This window comes from Fundulus heteroclitus, chromosome 20, assembly GCF_011125445.2.
Source record: "Fundulus heteroclitus isolate FHET01 chromosome 20, MU-UCD_Fhet_4.1, whole genome shotgun sequence".
In the NCBI taxonomy this organism is placed as follows: domain Eukaryota; kingdom Metazoa; phylum Chordata; class Actinopteri; order Cyprinodontiformes; family Fundulidae; genus Fundulus; species Fundulus heteroclitus.
Genome location: NC_046380.1, coordinates 10773865 through 10799404, shown reverse-complemented (window position 1 = coordinate 10799404; position 25540 = coordinate 10773865). Strand labels below are relative to the sequence as shown.

General features: G+C 41.4%; 1 protein-coding gene across 1 annotated transcript in view; it reads left to right on the top strand.

The window, feature by feature from the left end:
- Positions 1-663: 663 nt before the first annotated feature.
- LOC105928059 (plexin-A2) overlaps positions 664-25540 on the top strand; it is a gene marked incomplete in the record, with an annotated part of 103043 nt that continues 78166 nt past the window's right edge. Inside the window, 3 exon segments of the mRNA XM_036151373.1 lie at positions 664-1089; positions 19371-20718; positions 24685-24867. Coding sequence (XP_036007266.1) covers positions 19495-20718; positions 24685-24867 — 1407 coding nt within the window.

The window sequence follows — 25540 nt, the reverse complement described above, 5'->3', positions numbered from 1 at the left end:
TTCTTAATAATCACGCAGAATATCCACTTTCCTCTGAAGCATTGACTCCGGTCCCTTACAACAATAATTAGCCGGCAATTACCCCAGATTCGTCCCCAAAGAAGGTTGTTATTCACAGCCAGGAGACGAATCGAGCGCTGAAGAGTTGTAGTTGCGTTGGTCTTCCTACAGATGGCGATATTTCAAAGTAATTTTGCCTATGCTGCAATGCACATATGTTGTGTCTTCTGTTTTAAAATAAAACATGCGTATAGGAAAATATGATGATTTATAAAGACATGAAAAACAATTTCCGCGTCTCCTGACATCGGAATAGTTTGTTGCAGTAAGGTTGTCGCCTTTTTTCATTTTTGTCCCAGAAAAGGCGTGAATCCAGGAACACATAAATACTGTTATAATCTCTTGATCGTATTTAAAAGCGTGAGTTGGTCATGCAAAAAAACTTTTTTTCAAGGCTACTACATGCATTTAACGTTTTACTCTGTTAAATAAAAACGCGATTACGTGAGAAATAATTGTATTTTGTGTTATGCGGTTAAGGGAAATTAAGTAGTAGCACATAGAAGAGCGTTGGAGTTGTGCCACGGGATGACGCGATGGAGGTTGGGTCTAAAAAAAAAAAAAAAAAAAAAAAAAAAACGCACACCGTACGTGAGGTGCAAGTGAACTGATGGGTGACTTCATGTATCACCGGCATCCTCACACTGAAGCACACAGCCACCCTCAGACAGACAGACAGAGAGAGAGAGAGAGAGAGAAAGAGAGAGAGAGAGAGAGAGAGAGAGAGAAAGGGAGAGGGAGGGAGAGAGCAACCGTGGCACCCCGTTAGAGAAAATGATCAGTCCCTGAGCGAGACGCGAGGGTCATTCGATGCCGTCTCCTCCGTAGCGGATCACCGGGAGACGCACGCTGCTGTCCGGATGACTTTCCAAGCTGCGCGGCGCATCAGCACTTAGACTAAATCCATTCATCTGCCCGTACACTGATCCACCGGCGGACAGGTGGCGGCCGGACGCTGCGCTCATACCACCGGGTCCTCTCCTCATCTTCCTCCTCCTCCTCATGAACGAGTCTCCCGGCTGTTTCAAGGTGAGTGGTCAACCTTTTCCACCCGTCGTTGTGCAGGAGCTGAAAGTTGCCTTACTTTACGCGGCGTTGGACCCTGCGTCGAGGCGGTGCACTTTTTTTTTGTTTTTTTGTTTCAGAGATTCTCTGCTGACCACCTGTGACATGGGAAGCAGGTGATGCTCTGAAAAAGAAACGTGGCTGCGGGTGTTTCAGCGTGCATCACGTACCACAGACAAGAGGCAGACCAACTCTTCGTTAGGTCAGATGGGAAATAAGGACACCATCAGGGGGATAGATTTTCATTCAGCTGTATTAGACAAAGACTGCAACAGCCTGCCTGTGAGGATTTTTTTTTGTTTTTTTGTGTCTAAGCGCGCAGATTATTCTGGGCAGCGCATCAGATCAGTGGTCATCAGGAGGAGGGGGAAAAAAAATTGTGTGAAGTATTAAGCTTGGAGATACAAAGTCAGTCAGTCAGCCCTACACTGCTGCTGCCCTATCTCCTCCTCCTGCAGCCTTGGCAGCCAGGGCAGAGTGCAAGCCACCGGGATGCTGATAAGCCGGGGCAGGAGCTGGGATGATGAAGGCTGAGTCCGAAAGCGCACAGAGCTGTGAGCTGTGCCAGCCTCGACAATGCTGTTGACCAAGTGCATCTTTGTTCAAGCCCCCATATGTGACTGTCCCTGTGCGTGCGTGTGCGTGTGTGTGTGTGTGTGTGTGTGTGTGTGTGTGTGTGGTGGGAGGGAGAGGGTGAGGAGGGAAGGGGCTGTTGGATTCCCAGTTTTTTTTTTCTTTTTTATTCTCACCCCTCATGCAAACCAGATGAACCCCTCTCTTCTCTCTGTGTGCTCTTTCTGGTCTGGCTTATCTGGCCAGCCAGTTGGACTAGCTTTTATTCTCCTGGCCCCTCCAGATTGGGTAAAGCCTCTCGTGGAGAGAGAGAAAGACAGAGGAAATAAAAAAAAAAAAAGATTGGCTTCTCTTTTGGCATGCACACGCCTGGCATGTGCTTCAACATTTTATCAGTTGCCTGCTAATTTTAGGATTTAAACAAATCTCCACATTCATTTGATCTTTTCTCTCCCTGTTGCATTGATAACAGTAAATTAAACCAAGGTTAGGTCTGTGATGTCATAGCTAGCTCATCAACAAAGCCCCATTATTATTCTTTTTTACCAAATTTGAAAATAGGCTACATGACTTATTTTGTTCACATATGACATTGCTGTGAAGGAAATTTCAGAGATTTTTGCTGTGGTATGAATAATCTCTGAGTTATGGCCATAATTACACACAAGCCTGTGTAAGACCTTGTTGTGGGAATAAGAAGCAATCTTTCGGAGAAAAACAGTAGAGAACAAACACTAACAAGGAAATGTTGAAATTTCTAGAATGACAGGTTGCATCTGAGACTCAAAATTTTTTATTTTTTAGGCTTTGAAGTAGGGATGGGCAGAATACTGTCATCATGTTATGGCCAGGTTATGCTGTTTCAAAACTGCAAATATTTTTTTGTCACACGATTCCTACGGTTCAAAGTCCTTTTAATTAGATGACAGGGAAAGTCCTGGAGTAAGCAACCCTTGTCAGAGGGAGTTTAGTGTGCTGCTCCATCATTGTTTGGAAATAGATTTTAGGTGTGCACTGTAAAGCAGTTGTTACCGCTGCTGCCTTGCAGTGAGAAGGTTCAAATCCCGACTGTCTGGGGCCTTTGTGTCAAAGAGCTTGCCTGCGTTCCCCATTCCTCCAAGAGCCAACACTGAGCTCAGCCCATCGCTCTTATTCAAAAAATGCTGTTTTAAAATTACTGTTGACCTCATGTAGAGATAAATCCATACTAAGTCAATTTGTAGCCCACATTTGTGTTTCATCCAGGTTTAGAAGAAGCAAAACTACCTGTTCTAATAGTGATCTAAGCTTAGATTTAGAATGAAAATTTGCTATAGTCTGCAAATGACGCAAATACCATTTCATTTTAGTATATGTGAATGAAATTCATCCTTACTTTCAGTTGTTATATGGATGTACCACTAATAATAATCATCTTTAATATAATTAAAACACACGTCCCAATGAAATTTGTCCTCTGCACTTAACGCATCCTTTAAGCTGGGCACACACTGTACGATATTTTCAATCGTTGTACTCAGATACAGCTACTACGAAACCGCAGGGTTTAAAAGTTCATTGCTCACGATATCTGTTCTTACTGTGCGGCCCGACGCTCTGATGCTCCCAGACTGCTCACACAGTACGTCTAAAAACCACACATCGGACTCAGCCCCGTACAGAGATGGCGCTACTCGGACTCGTCTACCTGGAAACCAAACGCAAACTGTAGAAGAAGAAAAAGATGGAAGTGTTGATGCTCACTGTTAAATATGAGGCTCACTAGAATAAAAAAAAGGCGCTGCCTTGGCAATTCTACTAGTCGCTCCTCTGTAGTTTGACTCTATGTCACACGTACCGTCGTCATGCTTCTCTCCACAGCTATGTTTTCATCTGAGAAGAAGAAGAATTCCCTTGTTTGCACATGAGCAGTTCGCGAGGTTGGGGGAAATGGGCTCGTAGCTCTGCTTCAACAGCAGGAGGCGCTCATGATCACTCACGAAGGCCGACGGATTTTCAACATGTTTGATTTTCATCCGACCTTATGATTCCTGATCGGGAGGTGGTCGTGAGAGGCTAATCGGCCCTCGTTACCCCCCCCCCCCCGAATGCTACACGACGCAAGATGCACGAAGAAGCAGAAACTTGGCCCAATCCAAAAAGTTCTCGCACGAGTGAAGAATCGGCCCAAAAAGGGCAACAAAAATGGTACTGTGTATGTCCGGCTTTAGGGACATTTCAGACATTTATTAAAATACTAGCTTCCCTACCGTGACACACGATTTCCAGTGATGATTCTGCTTAGCAGTGTGATGAAGCTCACTGTCTGTCGTTGTTTCCTGCGTCTGTAAATCCTTATTAGACGTTTGTTTGTCTTATCCACTTCCCAAAAGCCCACTCTACCAAGTAAAGTCACCAAAAGTTGCCGTCTTCGCCTGTCTCTCCGTAAACAACGAAATATAACCAAACATAACTTCCTGAATGTTACAGGCGCCGCCATTTTGATTTGCTTGATTCCCTCCTTCAATCCTAGAGAGCAGTAGTACCGCAGATCGTCACTAAGAGGCGAGGAAACCAAGGAACCGAGATAGCGTGATGTGTAAACGGTCGTCAGAACCAAGCTCGGCTTGGTTAACTGATCCAAGCTCGGACCGAGCTCGGCACGGATCGGTTTAACAAGGCTAGTGTAAATGGGGCTATAGTGGCAGTCTGCAGGGTTGGAACCAAGCGTGCTGCTCTAAAGTCACTCGGCCACCACTATGTGACACACCGATGTCAGTGCGTGAAAAAAAGATTTTCAATTTGAGAGCAAAAAATTTAGATAATAATGACACAAAAGATGACATATTTAGATATTTTTACTGTACCGATAAGTGGAAAAAAATTAATTTTTTTTATCTAAGTTATTGTCAAAGATTTGATGTGAACTGGTTGTGCTTTAACAAGATGTCTCGGTATCATAGGAAAGGAACAGGGCATATTCATAAAATTAAAATGGTCAGTCGTTCAACATAAACCATCATTTCCAGCCAGACATGCCCTTCCATAGAGATCTAGCTCTATTTCTACTGGAACGCTTTTTTCAGGCATAATTTTTCCTAGTTTTGGCCTAGGCCTCTATCAACCATTTAGACATGGTTTAGATATATTATTGACAAAAAAATGGTAACTGGAAAGCTAAGAGAAGCATGCTTGTTCAGTAAAGCAGTCGACTGAAGGCATAACCAAAGCAGATAGCCCTATGGGAATCTCCATACCTAGTCATATATGACAGGGCTTTGAAGTATATGATGAGAGTAGTAGTATAAACTTATCTCAGGATTACACACTGTGGCCTCGTTTTAGCGGGAATCAGACAAAATCTTTCCAAGAAAACATTTAAGAACTGGAGTAAGGCAATACTTTGATTTCTAGAAAGACAAGTTCCTTTTTTCAGTTCTTTCAAGGAACTCAAGTAATTTACATTTGAATATTTTCAGACAGGAAAAAAAGCCCACATTTAACCTGTTTTCTCCCTCACTGTCTGATGTGAAATCAAACCTCTCTGTATTACGTTCATAATGACTCCCAAAATATTTTTTATTTTGTAATTTCCAAAACTAAGGAATCTATACCAGCCTATCAGTGGTGGGTTGACCCTGGACAAGTCGCCAGTCCATCACGAGGAGTAAAATCATGTTTTAGGGCTGCACAATATTAAGAATAAATTTGATGAAAATGATACAATACTGGTGATTTCAGAAGTAATGATAGGATTTGAGCTAAATAAAGAAAAATTAAAAGGGTTTCTGCTTTGGGTTTATTGCAAACACATACCCCAGACAGAAATGAGTAACGTATCCAGCTCCTGAAATAATAATAATAATAATAATAAAAAAAACAAACAAACTGTTTTTATTGATAAAGTTGCTTCTGACTGATGACATGTTAGCTGTAGTTTCTTAGGGACTGTACCACCTTACTAACACTTTACCTTCTGAAACAATTTCTGCTGCATTAAGCAACAAGTGTCACCAAATAAATTACAGGGGGACATAGTCTTGAGTGGATTGTACTTAGATAATGAGCTTTCCATCCAGGCAGTTCCTCATGATATGCATATCAGGTACAACAATATTGTTATTGAACATTGTAACATGGTAAGGAAAAGGGGGAAGCTTGCCAGCCTTAGAACACCATCCCAACAGTAAAGCATGGTGGTGGCAGTATCATACTGTGTTGGGGTTTTGCTGCAGGAGGGACTGATGAACTTTACAGACTGGATGGCATCATGAGGAAAGAACTTTCTGTGGAAACACTGAAGCAACAAGCAATGAGACCGACAAACTTGGCTAAAAATGGATCTTCCAAATGGCCAATGACCCCAGACAAACACCCTAAAAAAATTATAAGGTTTTAGAGAGACCAACACAAAGCCTTGAAAAATATATTTGCGTAGCATTGAAAAGATGTCTGTGAGCAAGTGGGGTCTACGTCTAATCTGTCTCAGTTCCATCAGTTCCATCAGGAAGAATAGTCCATAAACTATGCTGGAAGGATGCCAAAAACGTGTAGGAAAGCAAAAGAGAAAACAAGCTCTCTAAAAATATCGTCTTCATTATTTTAGCTTTTATAAATAGAAATGATGTTTGAAATCCTATTTGACCAAAAGTCTGATTTTAGGTCAGACAGCGAGTAAAAAAGGTCACGAGTCTTTTTATACAACGTATGGTTTCAACTCCATATACTTTTTCAGCTTTAAAAAGGCAGTTTGTTCAAGAATTTGCTCCATTGTAAGATTTGATAGATATCAACAAAAAGAGCGTTATAATTCTTCCATGTGTAACAGAGCTCATCGGAGCAAAAACACATTATTTTTGAGTCTCTTGCCCCTGGAGGCAACGCTGGACCGGTGTAGGTGAAGTAATTTAGAACATCTGTCTCTGTCACTTTCACCCACAAGCGAGGAGTTAAGTGTTATCTTAGACCTCTGCAGAGATTAATGAGCTACCTTAAGTTTGAGAGGATCGAAAGAAAGAGGGAGTGGGGGGGGGGGTAGACGAGGCAACACACAACTCTTCTTCTGCATAATCTTGTCTTCTTGATTGGAATGACTGGTTGAATCTGTGAGTTTTTTTTAAATTTTTTTATTAATATAGTACAGAACAGTGAACGCAAACGTGTGTCAGGGGGAAAGGCGATGCATGGCACTGCAATAATGCATCGGTCAGTATCAGTCTATGTAGCGCAGTTACAGTGTGCAGCGGTTCAATGTTGTCATCCGTAGCTAGAACCCCCCCCCCCTCCACCTCCTTCCACCCTCCTCTACTGTAGGTGCTCGCAGAGACACTAATTTAACCGGACTGTTCAGATGCTAAGGCCCGAGGAAAGAGGTGATGTCGAGAGCTCAGCAGGCGCCCTCGTACATATAGCCCTGTTAGATCCTGCACCTGGCGTGTCTTTGCATACATAAAAACAAGGTAGAAGAGATAAAGAGAGGAGAGAAAAACCGACCGAGGGGGGGAAAATGTGGAGAAAAAGCAGTTATTTTTGCACAACTAACAGGCTGCTGTCCTGCCCCCTATTCTCTGCTTCACCTCGATTTTAATCTTTTACGCTTTTGCCCGTTCCAGTGTTTTATCCGGGCCCGAAGGGAGCTCACTGCAGACAGGAGCCTCACATACTCAGGGGACAAAGATGGGGTAGCGTGCAGAGGGAGAAGACAAGTTATAAAAGGCTAAAACAGACAGGAAGGAATTGAGAGAAAAGAGGCGGCGACAAACGGCGGAGGAGAGAGGTAAGCGGGACGAGAGGAACAAGTGGAAGGAGTGCGGTTCACCTGCCAGATGGCAGCTTTTGGAAGCGGCACTCAGCATGCAGTGACGGTGGCCGTGCAATATGGTGCGCTGCCTCCAGATTGTCACTCCACTGCTGATACAAACACTGCAATAACTTTGCTGATGTGTGACTTTCGCAAGATTTTCTTTGGCAGAGAGTTTAACAGACAGCATATGGTTCTCGAAAAAGCTGACAGAGTTCAGGGATTTCATGCTTCGTACGCACAGAAATAGCACTTTCAGACTTTAAAATAATATAATTTTTTTTATTTCGATACTAGCTTTAGCCTTTATTGAAATGTGAAAAACGAATGGATAAAGAGTTGTTGTTTTTTTAATCAAATTACCTCTTGATGTTTATATTTTTTTTATTTTCAATGAGTTGCTTTGTAGCAGACATCTGACTCCGTGTCCGCTGCCCTGGAGGACGCTGCTGCGGGAGTGATGCCACAAAATTAGCTTTATTTTTTTTATTATTATAAAGAAACGATTAAAAAAGTTTCTGAGCTGTGGCATCAGAGATAAAAAGATGAGAGGAATGTTTTGTTGATTATTTAAATCAGCACTAAGTAATTTTCAAGTGGTGCTCCCCCTACAGGACCTTTTAGTAAGTAGCATTGCCATAAACACGGACTGCCCTCCTATTGATGGCAATGACCTTACATTGGGCTGCCGAAAGCTGCTCTTATTACCGCGAGAAGGAGAAGAGAGCGGCGAGACTGCCACCGGGTTGTGGCATAAAAAGTTTCAAGTGTGTTTTTTTTTTGCCAGAGACATTAGGGAGAGGTGACAGAACCCATAATCATCTCATAAACACTTAGATTATATAATAGGGACTTAGAAGAAGATATATTGAGGTAAATATGTTGGTTAGTGCTGCTTTAACTCTCAGTATCACAAATCAGGGTGAGTAGAGAAAGAAGTTATTAAAATAAAGCGTAAGGGTTTATATGATTCAGCTTTACACCATATTCTCAGCTGCACTTTATATTACATCAGTCTCTGCTGCTGTTTCTGCTTTTTTAGGACATCACCAGGCTGGTGCTCGTGTTACATCGACGTCTAAGCCTACTGATAAATAACAAATCTAAGATTGGCATCTATTTTCAAATCTTACCTGCTTGGATATATTATCTTAGGTCGTGCACATACATAAAAAAATGCCTAGATAGTAAATGTCAATTTTATCATTTCAGGCAGGGTTGACTGTGTGTTAAATTTAGCCTCACAGCTCCCAGACGAGTTGAAGCTTATCAAATTAAAAGCTTGTGGCCGGCGAGGATTTTTAATTTGGAAATGTTATGTTATAGCCATGTTATGCCATAAACAAACATGGCTTTCACAAGATTAGTCCCCGTATACTGCTGACTCGGCTATTGTTATGCAGACAGTCGCTGACACAGACACAAGTAGGATAAGACACAGAGGGTTGTTGCTCGTGAAACTGGCTGTTCTCCGCGTTGTATCCAAGTGTATTAACAGCTAGTGGAGTGGAAGGAAAAAGTGCGGTGGGAAAAGGAGCATCAGCATCGAGGATAGCGACAGCCTTAAGAGGCTGCAGCTGGACTCAGAGCTTCAGGAGCCGCGGCACACAGATGTACGCAGGACAAGGGTCACAACTGTCCCATTTGTTCTGCATTTATTATTATAATGGTATCATTTGGAGATGAAGGGGCCAGCACCTGGAGGAAAAGTAAAGAGCCGCAGAACCCAAGGGACCTGAGGCCCAGAATGAAGTTTCCTCCACAGCGCTGATTTAGGAGCCACGCCCTCTGCCGGTGTTGGTCCGCTTAAAGCCAAAAGCCAGTGCAGCCATGCACAAGGACACTTTATGCCAGTTCTCGGTTCTCTCTACTGACAAGCGTAACGGGAATTCTGATTTCACTTTACAGCAGGTCTGGGCACCTGACAACAACGCCAAATGTACCGTGTCTGGGGTTCGATGACGGTGGGTATGACTGTGCTTGATCCGCCTAAGACAGCAGCTCCACTGGGAACACATGTGCTATCGTCAAGTATGAGAGGAGAGGCACCAGAACCAACAAGCGAACAAGCTGAAATGCTGCTATTAAAGCAAGCTGGGCTTCCCGAACACTTCAGCAGAGCCACAGGCTGATCGCCTCCACGCCGCGCTTCATTGGTGCATTACCTCATGCAAAAGGAGCCATGACCAAGTATTGAGTGCGTATGCAAAGCGCTACATAGACGTGCCTGTCAACAGGCCCACATTTTGTTTTGTAATCTAAATTTTATTATCGCACTTATGTAATCACTCGATTTTTTTTCTCAGAAAACGCATTTTGTGTTTTCATTAGCTATAAGCCGTTAACATCAAAGTCATCATACATAATCAGAATAATATGTTTCGTTGTGAGTAATTAGACTCTGTAAGTTTGATTATTTGAATTTAATTATTGAAATAGTTTCAGTGTCATTCAAAATCATTGAGCTGCACCTGTACATTTACGTCTTACCAAACCAGCAGTCCCTAAAGTAAAAAAAACAAACATGATTTAAGGATTTGAGCTCCTAACATTTTTGCCTTTCTTAAGAAATCATATAAATGCGCAGCTGCAACATCAGGGGACATCATGGATTTGTTTTTCTCCTGTTTTAACTTTGGAAGACAGAGCATTTGCTGGAACCTGCTGGATGCATTGCCCATGCTTGTCTTACAAGAAAAGTAAGGGAGCCATTTCCAGAAAAAAATGCCTGTGATTGCCCAGCGGGAACATCTTCAAAATGGCTCTCGTCAGATCACGTCTACAGTACCAGAAAGCTACCTGGACCTCTTAGACTGCTGCACTATAATTGTTTGTTAGCTTCGACAAACCAAGCACTCCGCTGTTTATTTGTTGGAATTTTCCCACAGAACGGCATGTGTTATCTCTGAAGAGGTTTTTAAAGGGATTTTTTCTTTTATTTTTTTTTTATGTTTTACAAAAATCCGTCCTCATCAGTTAACGTCTGTTTGACAGACATTCATCTTTGTCTGATCTTGGTAGATTGCCTTAGATAGCATACCATCCTGCTCACCAGGCGGCTTCTATTTCTGGTGATTTTGTCAACATTTTCTATTTTGAAACAGGGTAAAAAAATTTCTGAGTAGGGTTAAAACTAGAAGCCAAGCAAGCAGGGCGGACAATGGAGGCAGACCAGTATAATCTGAGCAGATGCTTGTTTTTGTACTGCAGTTTGGCAAATGGTCACATTAGGCCCAATTTCCCAGCGGATGAAAGCCCGACCATTTTTTTTTTTTGTAACAGTACTTTGAGTTTAAAGTAAAAGTTGTGAAACAGCAGAACATCAGTATCCTTCCTGCGCCTCTTCCTCCCTTGCCGTCTATCACTGTCTCCTCTTGCTCAGAGTGATTTGTCAGCAGTGGAAGTAGCAGCTGTTCTTTTGCGGTATAATTTCTTTGATCCTAATCATTCATGCCAGCCACTCCTAGCCTTGGCATCTCCTGCCCCATGAAGCCATATGGTCAAAGACCGAGGCAGCGAAGGAAAACACAAAGTCTAATTTGGGATGAGTCCTTTGATTTCGGCGTGAAATGTGCAGACTCGTGTTTTACAGGTGCCCCGCACCTCTGTTTTTGATTACTTTTTTTTGTAGTTTTTTTTCATTCTGAATCTTTTTGGGGGTCTAGTGTCTACCAAATGTAATGCGTTTTCCCTGTCAGATTCTTATGATTTATGCATGCAAAAGCAATATAGCCCCCCGGGTTCGTAAGTGAATCAGTCTGGGTGGAAATATTGTTTTGCTGCGCGGAAACGCCAGCTCAGACAAGAAAAGACGGGGAGAAAAAAAAAAAAAAAAGAGAGAAGACAATAAAATTGCAGCTCTTTCTGACTCACGGTGATATGTTTTCTAATTTTGCCAGTCTTTTATTTTACAACTTGCCGTTAGTTGTAAAAATCGGTTTCCAACACCGCAAACCCCGTGACCGTTCTTATTCCTCCCTTCTTTCTCGTCTCGCACCTAAGCAACGCAAAAAAAAAAGGAAGAGAGGTAGCGGCCAGTCGATGCGGCACACATGCTGTCTGGCTCCAAAGCAAACACAGCTCACTCTGTCTTCTTCTGTGATCACTGAATTATAGAAGAACCTCTATTGCACTCCAACTGCACGGGTTTTCATCACGGCGCTCGAGGTCACCCTGACTTTCCCCCTATGCTCATCATATATGCAATGGAAGGAGCTTCAGCAGTTGAGATGAGGCAGTTTCAGGCCACCCAGGAAAGACCAACAATAAGATTTATAGAAGACCTAAAAAAAAAAAAGGACGTGTAAATCTAACAGAGGCTGCAACGCCTTTCATCGCTCTTCTTAATGGCAATTTCAGATATAGCGGTGCATCTGCATGTATATTGCATATGCTCCGAGATAATGGCATGGATTGCAGAGAATTCTCCTTATGGTGTTGTGGTGATGTGCCGGAATTAGTCCCCTATGCCACATTTGCCTCTGTCCAGGTTTCCCGCAGCATCCTGCGCTTTAATACAAGCCGAGCATGTTGTGATGACATAGTGCCGTTTTACTGCTCCCCGCAGACACCCGCCTCTGCTCTACCAGGAAGATTAGTGGCTGGCTAGAGAGCCCTTAAGCCTGCAATATCTGCAGCTGACCAATAAACTAAACAACAAGCATGCAGAAAAAGGCAGTTAGGGGGTCATGTTTGGCGATATAAGAATAACTCTGGGATGCAAAGAGCACTGCCACTAAAACTTAATGAATTTTGCAGCGTCCTGTCCGGCTTTTAGAGCATCAATGTGATTAATTTGAATATTGTGTGCACAACCTTTTCCCCCTGATTGAGAAAAAAACAAGAAGAATGCCCTATAGTGAAGGGCTCCTGTTTGACTTTACATTGTAGAACATAATGATAAAAATGAACCGTAGGCTAATTGTCGTACGATTCTGCAGCGAGGCATCAATGTGAACGTATCCTCTGGGCATCAGCAGTGCAGGCATCCCTACTGCACATTATACGTCTGAGGCCTAATTCTGTGGGACTAGGAGAGGCTTCCCTCGCCTTCCCCTCCATGAAATACGGAGGGCTGATCGCAAAACATTGCTTTTTCTAATAAACTCCGCTGGTCTCCGGTGATTCAGTATGACATTCATTTAAAAGTCCTCATTAATGAAGACAGCGTTTCTTTATGTCCTAGTTCCTCGACTCATCACTGTAGGTACCAGCGACAGCCCCTGGCTCTGGCTCGCTGGCTCCCTCCTCCCTCCTGTCTGCCACGTTTGACCTACTTCTGTCTTCACAACATTGTAAACAGATCTACTAATTGCCTTCATTTATTCATTTGGAAGTCAAATTCGGTTGCGACTGGCACCCTCCCAGCCCATTCATGTGGAACGTGTAGAACACTAGTCCCCTCTTCCCCATAGACATCCGCATATATTCTCGCTGAAAACCTCTGATAAAAGTATCCTGTGCTGTTGGCTTTTTGGCCAGTCTGCCACTTTTCCAGTTTGTGGCCCATATTGTTACGTATTGTCATTTCATTCTTTTTTTAATCCATATATTAATAATATACACACAAACAATTTGGGAGTAAATGTGTTTAAATCTTTTAAAAGATCCATGTCCAACTTCGGTCTTGCAGATGTTTTATTAGTTTAGATACATGTTAATGCAGTTGGAAATTTCTGTTGTTTATGATAAAAATTTACATATGGGCACAAATTTACATATGACAAGCCCTTAACTTAACAAAACCCCAAATCAAGCACTTAATTTAACCTAATCCCAAATCAAGCCCAAAATTTAACCTAATCCCAAATCAAGTCGTAAATTTAACCTAATCCCAAATCAAGCCCTAAACTTAACCTTGTCTCTGTTAATGTCAAGTTGTCATAACAAAGACATTTTAAACAATGCCAATTTTGCTTTAATAGTGTCATAATTTACCGAATGACAATTAATGACAACAGTCCTAAACATTCATAAAGAGTCATTTATGTTCATAACAGGTGTTATGTCATGTTTATGACAGTGTAATGTCAGTCTTATGTACACCTCTTCAAATAAAGTGTAACCGTACAAATTCAGCAAGCAGGCGGATCAGCAGCCATTTCGATTAAAATAAAAAACTAAAACGTTTTGCATTACCATTTAGCAAATCAGTAGACACAATTTGTTATAAGAGTTAATATTCGATTTAGATCTGTACCTTGGATTCAAATGAAAAACAAGTTCCTTAGCAGTATAGACAAGGATTTGGTGCAAGCTAATATATGTAGCGACAATCTGCTCACTTTCTGTGTTTAGGTTAAATTTTGCATCAGATTTTCTCTGATGAACAGTCAAAGTCGTTTTTTTACCAGAAATAGGGCCAACAGTAAGTTGTGTACATTTAAGCAGATACCTTTCTTACGCTCTAAGTCTTGTTTCATAATTTTCTGCTGTAAATACAGAAGTCTTCTCCGTGACATACTTGCCATATTCAAACCTTTCATCTTATTGCTCAGGCAGCCTTTGCAAGGATAGGATAGATGACGGGTGTTGGGCAAAATTATATGTCAGCTTTGGGAGTACAAAATGGCTTCATAGTTTATATCAATTATGACAAAAATGATTATCTTAATTTTTTGTTAGCATTACTCATAGTGAAATATCAACATTTTGACAAACTTAAAAGTAGATTATATAAGATTGCGTTACATCACCAGCGATCAAAGTAGGGAAATATGCATCCTAGAATTTCCCCCTCACCGGTATGAACAGACACATGGCTGGTAAGACAGGTCTGCATGCTTTAGGTGAGAACAATGTCTAGAAAACATGCAATTCATATATTTTCTTTGAAATCTAAGTTAATATATGGGGAGAAACTTTATTGTAACTTTTTTCTCCGCATTCTGCACAGCATTATGGGCAAAGGAAACAGTGCATGTCTCTGCACAGCCCGATAGTAATCATGAGGACAGAAGATGTTATGACTACTGCAGCTCGAACAGTTTCTCACCTCCTGTGGTCGTATACTGTTATTGCCTTTGTGCAGCTTTATAAATCTAGGCCAAAGTCACAACAACAACAGAAACCAGAACAAAAACAAAGTTTTTTTTTATCACTTCTAATGCGAGTGACAATGAATCCCATTGTTGACTAAGTGTGAGAATAGAGCTCCAGCTTCTGACCTTTAGAAGGATCGCAGCACAGTTTGCAGACAGCGCTCACCATCTCACACAAATGTGCAGCCAGAAAAAAATAAACAAGGCAAACTTGAGAAGAGTGCTGGTTGTACTAAATCTGATATTGTTTGAGAGATAAGAAGGAGATTTGTCCCATCAAATCCACTTCTTTGTAACAAAATGTGAGGGAAATTTGGAATGAAATAAAACCCTATTTTTTTAATTTGAAATAACTGAAAGCTGGAACTTTACTATTAAAAATGTTGGAACCAATAGTGCTAAACCATAAACTAATAAAGGATTTTGAGAACATTCATCTCTGATTGTTCAACAAGAGAGTAAAAATAACTTTGAGTAAGCGAATCACGCCTAATGCGGAGCTACACTGCAAAGACGGATCTAAAAATAAGCAAAATGTTCATAAACATAGTGTTTTTGTCCTTGATCTGAGCAGGTAAATATGATCATTTGCCAATGGAATAAGTATTTTGACCCCTAAATCAAGATAATTAGACATCCTGCACTTGAAATAGGATGATGGTGATGAATTGTTCCTATTTTAAGTGCAAACATCTTACTATATTGGCAGATCATCTTATTTACCTGCTCAAATCAAGGACAGATACACTAATTTTAAGAAACTTTTACTTATTTTTGGTTCCGTTTTTGCAGTGTACAGAAGCCGTTATAGCATTTCACCACAGTAGAAGCTGATCTAAGTGATAGATTTGGTTCCACTGATCCTGATCCAGGTCAAAGGCTATGTTTATGGTGAACAAGACCCTGGCTTCTCCGTCTCTCTTATTGTGATTGGTGCCCACTGAGGGCTTGCATCCCCCCCGGAGGTCTCAGCAGACCCATGTCCCTCCTGTGTGTGTGTGTGTGTGTGTATGTGTGTGTGTGTATGTGTGTGTGCGCGTGTGCATGAGTCACGTCTGGGTCGGAGCGTGTCTGTGAGTGGTGAGGCGGAGAATTCAGCAGGGAGGACTGCGCAGGGCGAAGAGCTGTCTCCATAATCCAGGGTAAACACCGAGCAGCATGACTGCACGCCTCAAACGTGACCAAAGCCAGGAGAACAGAAATGGATGAAATGATGAGGCTGCCGCTCGCCTGCATGCCTGCCCACTTTTGCTCCAGTTTTCGCCCCTGTTTTGTAACACCTCGGGGGATTTGAGAGCTAGATTCTCAACACTAAATTAACCTCTGGATGGCACTGCAGGTGTCCGCTGTTTAAGGTCATGCCAGACTCAAACATCGCTCTGCAAATATCATTTAGTCTGCTATTTACTGTCAGATCTCAGGAGCGCAGGCCTATTTATTATTTCAAGTTAGGCAAAGGAAAGTTTCTAAAAGCCCAGCAGAAACTCAAAGTGTAAATCACAAAAAAAAGCTCCATCTGGAACTTTTTGAAAAGAAATTCAAACTAAAAGGTTCTTCCTTGACACTGTTAAGCAGCGGCGACTCAGCTAGAAAACACAAAAGCTCTCAGCTACTTCAATTTATAGCAGCTCAAGAACGGGCACAAAGGGCTCAGTCATATTTTCATGATCCAAATTTCAAAAGGTTTTTTTTCTGCATTGCTTATCATTCTGTACTGGCAGGTTCAGAAAAAGGAAACACACCATGAAGCAAAAAAAGGCTGTTGTACGACCAATAGTTTCAGCTTGAATACAAATCATAAGAATGCCGAAATATGACTGCTCTTATATATATATATATATATATATATATATATATATATATATATATATATATATATATATATATATATATATGTGTGTGTGTATGTGTGTAAATAATCGGAGCATATATAACAAGATAAGTGAGCACACAATCTGCAGCAGAAAGAGAGACTTATCAGAATTCAAAACCAATGATTTCAGGGGTTTTTGGTTGGAATTTTCTGGATGAAATTTTGCCCAAAACAGATAAGATTTAATTACGAGAGCCAAGACATTCTGCCAAATCTCAGAGCCCAGAGAAATAATTGAAGCAAACTCAAATTTTCATGTCCAGTCAGAAAAAAAAAATGAGCAGAAATGAAGAGGCCCCTTCTGTTATTTCACATTTAAGTACTGATTGTAGATTGAATAATTGATTCGGTTAACTCTGTGCAAACATCACGTGGTGAAGAAAACACTGACTTCAAACATAAAGTAAAAGATATGACAGATATTACTGTGGCCAATTACTGTCAGGGCTGCTCATACTTAGGCTCCCAAAAAGAGCAGAGTAGGTCGAGGCACTTGAGTGACTTGTCCTGCTGTGTGAGAGTTGCAGGGACAGATGGACATAAGATGCTGGAGTGGAGCTTAATTCAGCCCAGCCTACTCAGTAACAGTCCGTCCGCTCCTTCCCTGGCTCCAGTTCAACTCAGCTGGACATCATGTTAGTCAGCTAATGGAGAGCACCCATCGCATCTAGACCCTCGTATTAGGATCTGACATGGCTGTCTTCATTTAACCTTTACTTATAAGCCTCCCTGTGACCACACTCTGTTTCTGTTCGCACCGGCCAAAAAAGACAGTTGGGTTTGAGATGAAGTCTTTCAGGTCTGGGTTGGAGAGGCTTCCCGTGGAACACAGATAGCATAACTTAATGTAAGGATGTTTCCTGACAAAAGATCATCCACATTCACTTGTTCAAACAACTTCTGCCTTCAAAAAGCTGAACCTATATTATTGCTAGATTTTGTATATTCCTAAACTCATCACATTTCTTGCTACTATGCCATATTATTTTTCCTTTATCCGATAATTCCAAATAGTTTCTGTGAGTTCTGAGCAGAGAAATGTAATAATATATTGCCATACATCCCGAAAGCAGTTATTATCAAACCCTTTGCTTATTTCTAGTCGTACAACATAAACCTTACATTTATTTAAGAAATGTGGTCAAAGCTTAAATCATAACACGTGGTCTGATTCAGACGGGGCTAGAGGCACAATTAATGATTTTATAAATGAAGTAAAATGGACATAATTTACATATAGCACTTTTCTAGTCATACAGCCCACTTAAAACAGTTTACACTATAGCCACATTCATTCACTGATGCATAAAAACATTCATTCACCTGTTACAATACACACTCAGACCATGCGCACACTCATTGTCTTCCCGTCCGGTGCGATTATTTCCTGCTCAACAAAATAAAACACCCTTTAAGGATGACTCAACTTCAGCATTAGACTTAATACTTTAATCTAAATACGACAGAGAAATGATTACAAGTTTCAGTGCAGAGGCTCCTACAACGAAACAATGCAGGCCACGTCCCGAAGAAGAAGAGCCCCGAATCATCGTCACATGTCCTTTTTTCTAAACTTAGCCACACCCTTAAAGGTCGCCATGGTGACGGTATCTGATTTACGGCACGTGTTACTCTGAGGGTGTCTTCAGCTGGCTAAGTGTAAGCACCCATCTAAATCACAGGGAGAGTTGTTCCAGTAAGAACTTAATGTATAATTAGACTTTTGGCAAAAGGTGACTCAATTTAAACCAAGCTATACACACATCAGTTGGCAACTTGAAGGCTAAGTGCCTTGCCCAGGGGCAGATTGACATGTGACAGGGGAAGCTGGAATCAAACCCACAACCTTCAAACTGCTAACCACTCTACCCACTAAGCAATTACAACTCTTGTTGTCCACAACCCTGCAAAAACAAACAGGTATTGACGCATGGATGGATATGAAGAAAGAAAAGAAAAATAATAAATTAAACCACTATCAAACATTAGCGCTGCATGATTGCATTATTGCCAACTCCCAGCACAAAATCCAATATGGTTCAAAAAGCGTGGAAGCAGAGGAAAGGTTACGAAATCAAAGTTTAGAAATAAAAATTTTTTTTATCATGAACCAGACTGACTCAAAATCCACTAGGAATAGTGATTCCAGAATTTTTGCATGTCTTTCACAAAAATCTTGATATTAAAAAACATCAAGTATAAAGTATTCTATTGTCGTCATCATAGACATCTTTATTAGGCTGAACAACAGGAGAGACAGGAAAAAAAGGTAGGAAATAAAGGAAATTGACAAAACATTCTTATATGTAACTCACACCTCCTTTCAGTCAATCATGTTTGTCAGACACGGCTTGTCCTGTGGAAAATACACACATAAAATATGCTAATGAAATTAAACAGGGAAGTGAGGGTTGATGCTGCCTGGCCCTGAATCTCTAATGACTCCCTGCCATCCCTGGAAAAAGCCTGATTAATTTAGGAATCGGTCGCAATAGAGAGTGATTAATTCCTCCTGGATTCAACCATTTAAATGAACAAGACAGAGGGGAGAAGGGAAACCACGAAGCCCAAAATATGGATGCCTAATTAATGCATTCAGATCATTTAATTAGCCACCCAAAAAGAGAGAATGCACGCTTACATTGTGTCATTGCTTTGTTACAATGGCAGGCCGGTTTGTGTTGTCTTACAAAGCGGCAAATATAATGGGCCGCCCTGTTGAAAGAGAGAATATTGGACTATCTCACTGGTTAGTAAATATGGGGAGACAGTTAGAGCACATGATTACTTGTTTCTTTGATTTTTCACGCATCTGACTAAGCAGAGATTAGAGAGAAAACAAGCTCGTGTACGTCTCGGTCTTCAGATGAAGATGAAGTGTCTAATGATATCTTGAAAGATAATTTTTCTCACTTGAAAGAATCAATGTTCTTTTTTATATATATATATATTTACAAGCAATTCTCCTTTTCTCTTTCAGAATGATGTGAAGATCACTTAAGACAAGGCCATTTCTCAGCTCAATTTTCCTCAGTGCAATCCCCACATTCGCTGGTACGCAACCCCTTTCCTCTGAGCTTGGTATTCACTGGAGCCCTGTGGGGATGGGGACATGCTCAGATAAAGGATGGACTTACTACAGCCTCACGAAAGGTCACCACCCTCCAAAGGTTATGTCGTGGCCCCTGGCCCTGTGTCTATTGACTGTAGTCATTCTGAATCAAAAGACGACTCTTGGACAGACAATGAACACTTTTCAATCCGAGAGGAAGGAATGGCCGTTGAACCATCTGACGGTGCATCAGTCCACTGGGACTCTGTACATCGGCGCGGTCAACCGAATCTACAAGTTGTCCGCTAATCTGACCCTTTTGGTATCTCACGACACAGGTCCGGAGTATGATAACAAAGCATGTTACCCTCCCTTGATAGTTCAGCCCTGTTCTGAGCCTTTGGCCTCTTTGGACAACGTCAACAAGCTGCTGCTTATCGACTACTCCCACAACCGGCTGTTGGCCTGCGGCAGCCTCTATCAGGGCATCTGTAAGTTGATGAGGCTAGACGACTTATTTATCCTGGTAGAGCCCACGCATAAGAAAGAACATTATCTGTCCAGCGACAACCAGACAGGAACGATGTATGGGGTCGTCGTTCCCTCGCAGGGACAGGATGCTACCCTCTACATCGGCACTGCTGTCGGCGGCAAACAGGATTACTTCCCAACTATCTCCAGCCGTAAGCTCCCCCGCGACCCGGAGTCCTCGGCCATGCTCGACTACGAGCTTCACACTGATTTCGTTTCATCTCTAATCAAAATCCCTTCCGACACACTGGCTCTCGTGCCGCACTTTGACATCTACTACATCTACGGTTTCTCCAGCGGAAGCTTTGTCTACTTCATGACCGTCCAGCCGGAGACTCCGGAGAACGGCATGCCTGCGGGCAGCTCCCCCGGTGACCTCTTTTACACATCTCGAATCATCCGGCTCTGCAAGGGTGACAAGAAGTTTCATTCGTACGTCTCGCTTCCCGTGGGGTGCGTGCACAGAGGTGAGGAGTACCGTCTGCTGCAGGCGGCGTACCTATCTAAGGCCGGCAGAGTGCTGGCTGGGTCGCTCAACATCAGCGCCCAGGAGGATGTCCTCTTTGCGGTGTTCTCCAAAGGACAAAAGCAATACTACGAGCCTTCAGATCACTCTGCTCTGTGCATCTTCACCATCCAAGACATCAACATGCGAATTAAGGAGCGGCTCCAGTCCTGCTACCAGGGAGAGGGAAACCTGGAGCTGCACTGGTTGCTGGGAAAGGACGTGCAGTGCACAAAGGCGGTGAGTGGACTATGGATAAACCTCATATCACGCATATTTTTAGACCAGCTACGTACGCTCAGTAAGTGAGTAAAAAAGATTCCGATTTGACAAAATATGTTTTTTTTTTGTGTGTGTTCTATAACTATGACTGTAAGTTTGACAGCTGATAGGCATTCAGTCTGGACGGTGGTGGAGAAAGCATTCAGGTCTGAATTCCCATTATAGTAGTAGAGCTTGGGGAGATAAATTCCACAATGTTAATCAGGGGAGTTTTGTATAGAGCTTTGATTTCATTCAGGGGTTTGAACACTGATTCCCACCTCCTTCTCCACCTCTCTTTTTGCCTCTCTCTCCCTAATTTTCGTTCTCCCGCTCTTGTCGCTGTCAGCAGTACTTGAGCCCTCCGAGACCCGTTCTTGATCTTGAGAAAAGGGCCTTTCTTGTAAATGTCCAAGTCTGAGTCTTTGTGAAAGCTGTAATTCTGCATAATGAGCGACTCTCATGGAAATAACCTGAAAGTTAACCATAAAAAACCTTGAAATCCTTCACGTGAATTGCTCTGATGAGTCGCAACTCATACTTTGATTCCAATGTGATGTTGTATAAATAAGATGTAATGTTATTCAGAAATGTAACTGATAGGGAAAAGTGATATGCAGTAATTCAACAATAATTTCCCACTGTGGAACAAGGCGCTTTTTGTATCATAATTAGACTTAAGGGAAGAAACGATTGGTAGCCGCTGAGCCCGTCTTTGAACACGCGATTAATTAGCAAAAATGATAAGCATTAAAGTGAGTTTAGACATGCAGTGTGATTTGAATGCTAGTAGTGATATCAAAAGCAATTATTAACGCACGTACATTAAAGAAATCAGAGGATTGTTTGTGACTTTTACAGAGTTACAAAAGCAATAGTTTACAAAAATGTAATTGCTTGGTTAGAGTAGAATAGAACAAAAATATTTTTATTTCCCTACAATGGAGAAATTCAGGCATGATAGTGGCAAAAACACTTAGACAGGATACACCAGACTTACAAACTATATTCAATAATCTGCATATAAAAAAGATAATTTTTTGATGAAACTTTAGGAATTCCCTTATGTTGTATAATGTCAGAGAAGACATGCCATTGTGACGCTGAAATTGGACTGACATTTGACATAGCCCAATCAGAAATTTCGTGGATAGCTTCTTAACGATTTTGTAACACTGTGACCAGCCGACACCAATAATAGCAGAGTTTGATTTCTCTTCAATAATATGAAATAACGACAAATTCCTTATTGTACTTCTTTGATCACTTAAAAACTCAACTGTTTAAGCAATTATTGTAAAATGAAGCATACATTTCCTGTTGCTTCACAAAAAACGCACAGAGAAAGTGCAAACATTGTAAAATCCTCCATAATGGAATAAATATATCTGTAGATAATGTAAAACCCAACGAATAAGGAATGACAGCGTATCTCATTCTCGTTTTTACAAGAGTGTTTATAGCTAGCCTTACTTCTTTTTCCTGCACATCTGAAAATGTAGAAGTACGCCATATTACAAAATTTCATATTTATTTGAAAATGTAACTTCAAAATAGATAAAAGATGTGTCCAACTGAATGTTTGAGTGTAAAAAGCTCAGATACTCTTATCAAATGATAGTTAAATGTGGGATGACACTGGCATGGGACTTTGTCCTGCCATTGGCAGGTTGCTGGGTTGATCCTCCTGCACCAATCATCTCAGTCACTGTGTCCTTGGGCAAGACAGTTCACCCGTATTACCTGCTGGCAGTGGTCAGAGGGCCCGGTGGTACCTCACCTATGTCAGTCAGCCTCACCTCTGGTAGTGTAAATCGCTTTGGGGTCGTCGGACTACTTAAAATGCTCTACAAGCCTTTTAAATCATTCAATGATTTGTTTAAATAACTACACAAGACGCCTTTTTGTTGTAAACAGACTTTCATGATTCATATTAGGAGCAGACGTAGCATCACACTATGTGTTAGAGACGGCAGTCAGTGTTACCTTGCTAGCAATTTAAAACTAAAGCAACATTACTAGAGAATTCATATTTTATATTGTTTTATTAACGGTTAGCATGTTTAGCATTAATAAACAGTAGTCTGTGTTTGGTCCCTGTAGAGTCAGTAGACCCTTATCTTAATTGGAGATTTCTACAGAAGGCTGCAACGTTTTTAACAAAGCAAGTCATATAAAAGATAGAATTAGACTTCAAATTGATAGAACAAAGCCGCTTCGTTGCATTACAAAGAAAACACAGTTTTCTTTCTTTAATCTTTCTGCATCCCTACATTTAAACATCTTACTGACACTAAAATATCTTAACTTTGAGTCTTCTTTCTTCAAAAACCAACCAGCACACTTAAAGGTGACACTGTTAGTGTGATCTGGTTGCAGTTATTCATGATGCATTTAGTGACTGAACAAAAAAAATTATAATTTAGGTTTCACATAAGCTGGACATCGATCAGGACCAATCAAAGGTGAAACATTGTTATTCCAGTCATCAGCCAGTTTCTTCATGCTTTTTTAATTGCCACTGAGCCAAAAAGCAAAGCTCTGTTTAACTGTCAGTCCATTCTCCAGCTCTCAGCTATGGTCATGAAAAATGGATCAAGACAGAAAGAACACGACCCCTTGGAGACGAGTCGCCGAAACGAGCTTCCTTCACAGGGTGCCCGGTCTTAAAGATAGGGTATGGAGCTCGGTCATCCTGGGAAATTTGGGTTTAGAGCTGCTGCTGCTCTGCATTAAACGCAGTGATTTAGGGTGGTTTAAGCATCTGACCGGGATGCCTAATGATGCTTCCATTCAGAGGCTTCACTTTTACATCCCACCAGGAGGATGCCCTGGGAAAGACCCAGAACACAGAATGGAGGGACTATAAATCCTTTCAGGCCTAAAAACACCTTGGGAATCATCAGAGTGAGCTTGAGAGCGTGGCTGAGGAGACGGATGTCTAGATTTCCCTCCTGGAGCTGCTACCCCCGTGACCCAATCTAAAATAAACGGAAGGCAATAGATCGATCGATAAATTGATCGGTTATGGTTCGACTGATTCACTTCTAGTTGATTTTTATCCATGCCGATACGGATGCGCCTCGTTTTAGATACATAAACAAAGCAATAAGCTCAATATTTTGGATCAGACGAACAGATGTAGTTGAATGTTTTCTAAAGTGCGTTTATTTTTTCATGACCAAGAATGGAGGTCAGAAGAGAAAAGAGTCAGATGGGGCGAGATGTCGAGTTTGTTTACGCTTAACTCGCTGCACAAATCACATTTAGTAAAGCTCTGGCACATGATTTGATGGAAGATACAAGGCCTAACATAAGTGCAGAGAAGCAGGGGATGTGAAATAAGAAATTAGCAGCCTTAAAAGGTGTCTTATATACTAAGTGACAGACAATTAGCAAAGGTTTGAGGTGCATGTTCGCAGATCTGGAAGGACTGCTGAGCACTCCGGCTCTCTTTGATGCTTAATCAAAACTTGACATTGCTTGTGCTGTGTGTTTGTGTGATGTCAGATCAGGCAATCTCAAAATCACAGAAACGGGCACAAAATACACAGTTTTCTCGTGTTTGCCATAAGCAATTAAGCCGGCTCCATGAATCTGCTGGCCCCAAAGCTTGTTAAAAAGCCCAGCAGCACATACCCTTTTGATGTAACACTTTTTAACCCTGAAAATAGTGCACTTAATGCTTGTTAGGCTTACTATAAGTCAGTCTGAATTCTCATCCTATATTCACATGTGTCTACACTGATCTCAGTCCTCCACAAAATAGTCTTCACCCCCTGTAATTATCTGTAGCTCCTTCCATATATCTCTCATTCTCAATTACCGTCTTGTTATTCCCCTTGTCCACCTCCTGCTTGTTTTCTTCACGCCACACCTGCTCTTCTTTTATTTTCTTTACGCTTTTCTTATCCTCAGCCTGACATTCTGTGTGTCTTCCTGCAGCCCGTTCCCATCGATGACCACTTCTGTGGCCTGGATATCAACCAACCCCTGGGCGGCTCCCAGCTGGTGTCCGGTCGGACAGTGTTCACTGAGAGACGGGACAGGCTTACCTCGGTCACCTCCTACATCTACAACAGACACAATGTGGTCTTTCTGGGCACAAGGAGCGGACGTCTAAAAAAGGTGAGAACAGCCGTAGGTCAACAGATGCTCATGTCAAGCATAGTTAATGCACATTTGGACCTGGACGTCTATTGTTTGGAGATCTACAGATTAAAAAACAACAACATTTGTTCTGTATTACATTCAATTATTTGGTGCTTCAAACATCCTAACACCACTGACTTTAAAGTTTTACCTTCAGTCTAAGAAACTTCACACAGGCAGGCGGTGGAGAAAATTTTTTTCTCCTGAAGATGCTGATTTACTTCTTCCACAGAATTAGGTTGGAGGCATTTTATTCTGTTCATCTCAATAGGAGGATCTGTCATTATTTATAAACTATAAAATGTCCTCTTTTAAAAGCACATAGGTAAAATAAAAAAAGAAAGACAACATTAAAACAGCTTAACGATATAAAATAGATTGTAAATGCATAATGAAACCGGCACAAATTGAAGAAATGTGTTCAAATAAATACCTTTAATGGCTTTTTTCTCTCCTTCCAATGAGTCATAATTTCTTTTAAATTGAAGGCCTTGCAAAGATTTTCTTTGGACTTAGACTACTGTTTCACTCATATTCTAGATAGATAGATAGATAGATAGATAGATAGATAGATAGATAGATAGATAGATAGATAGATAGATAGATAGATAGATAGATAGATAGATAGATAGACAATTGTTATTACATT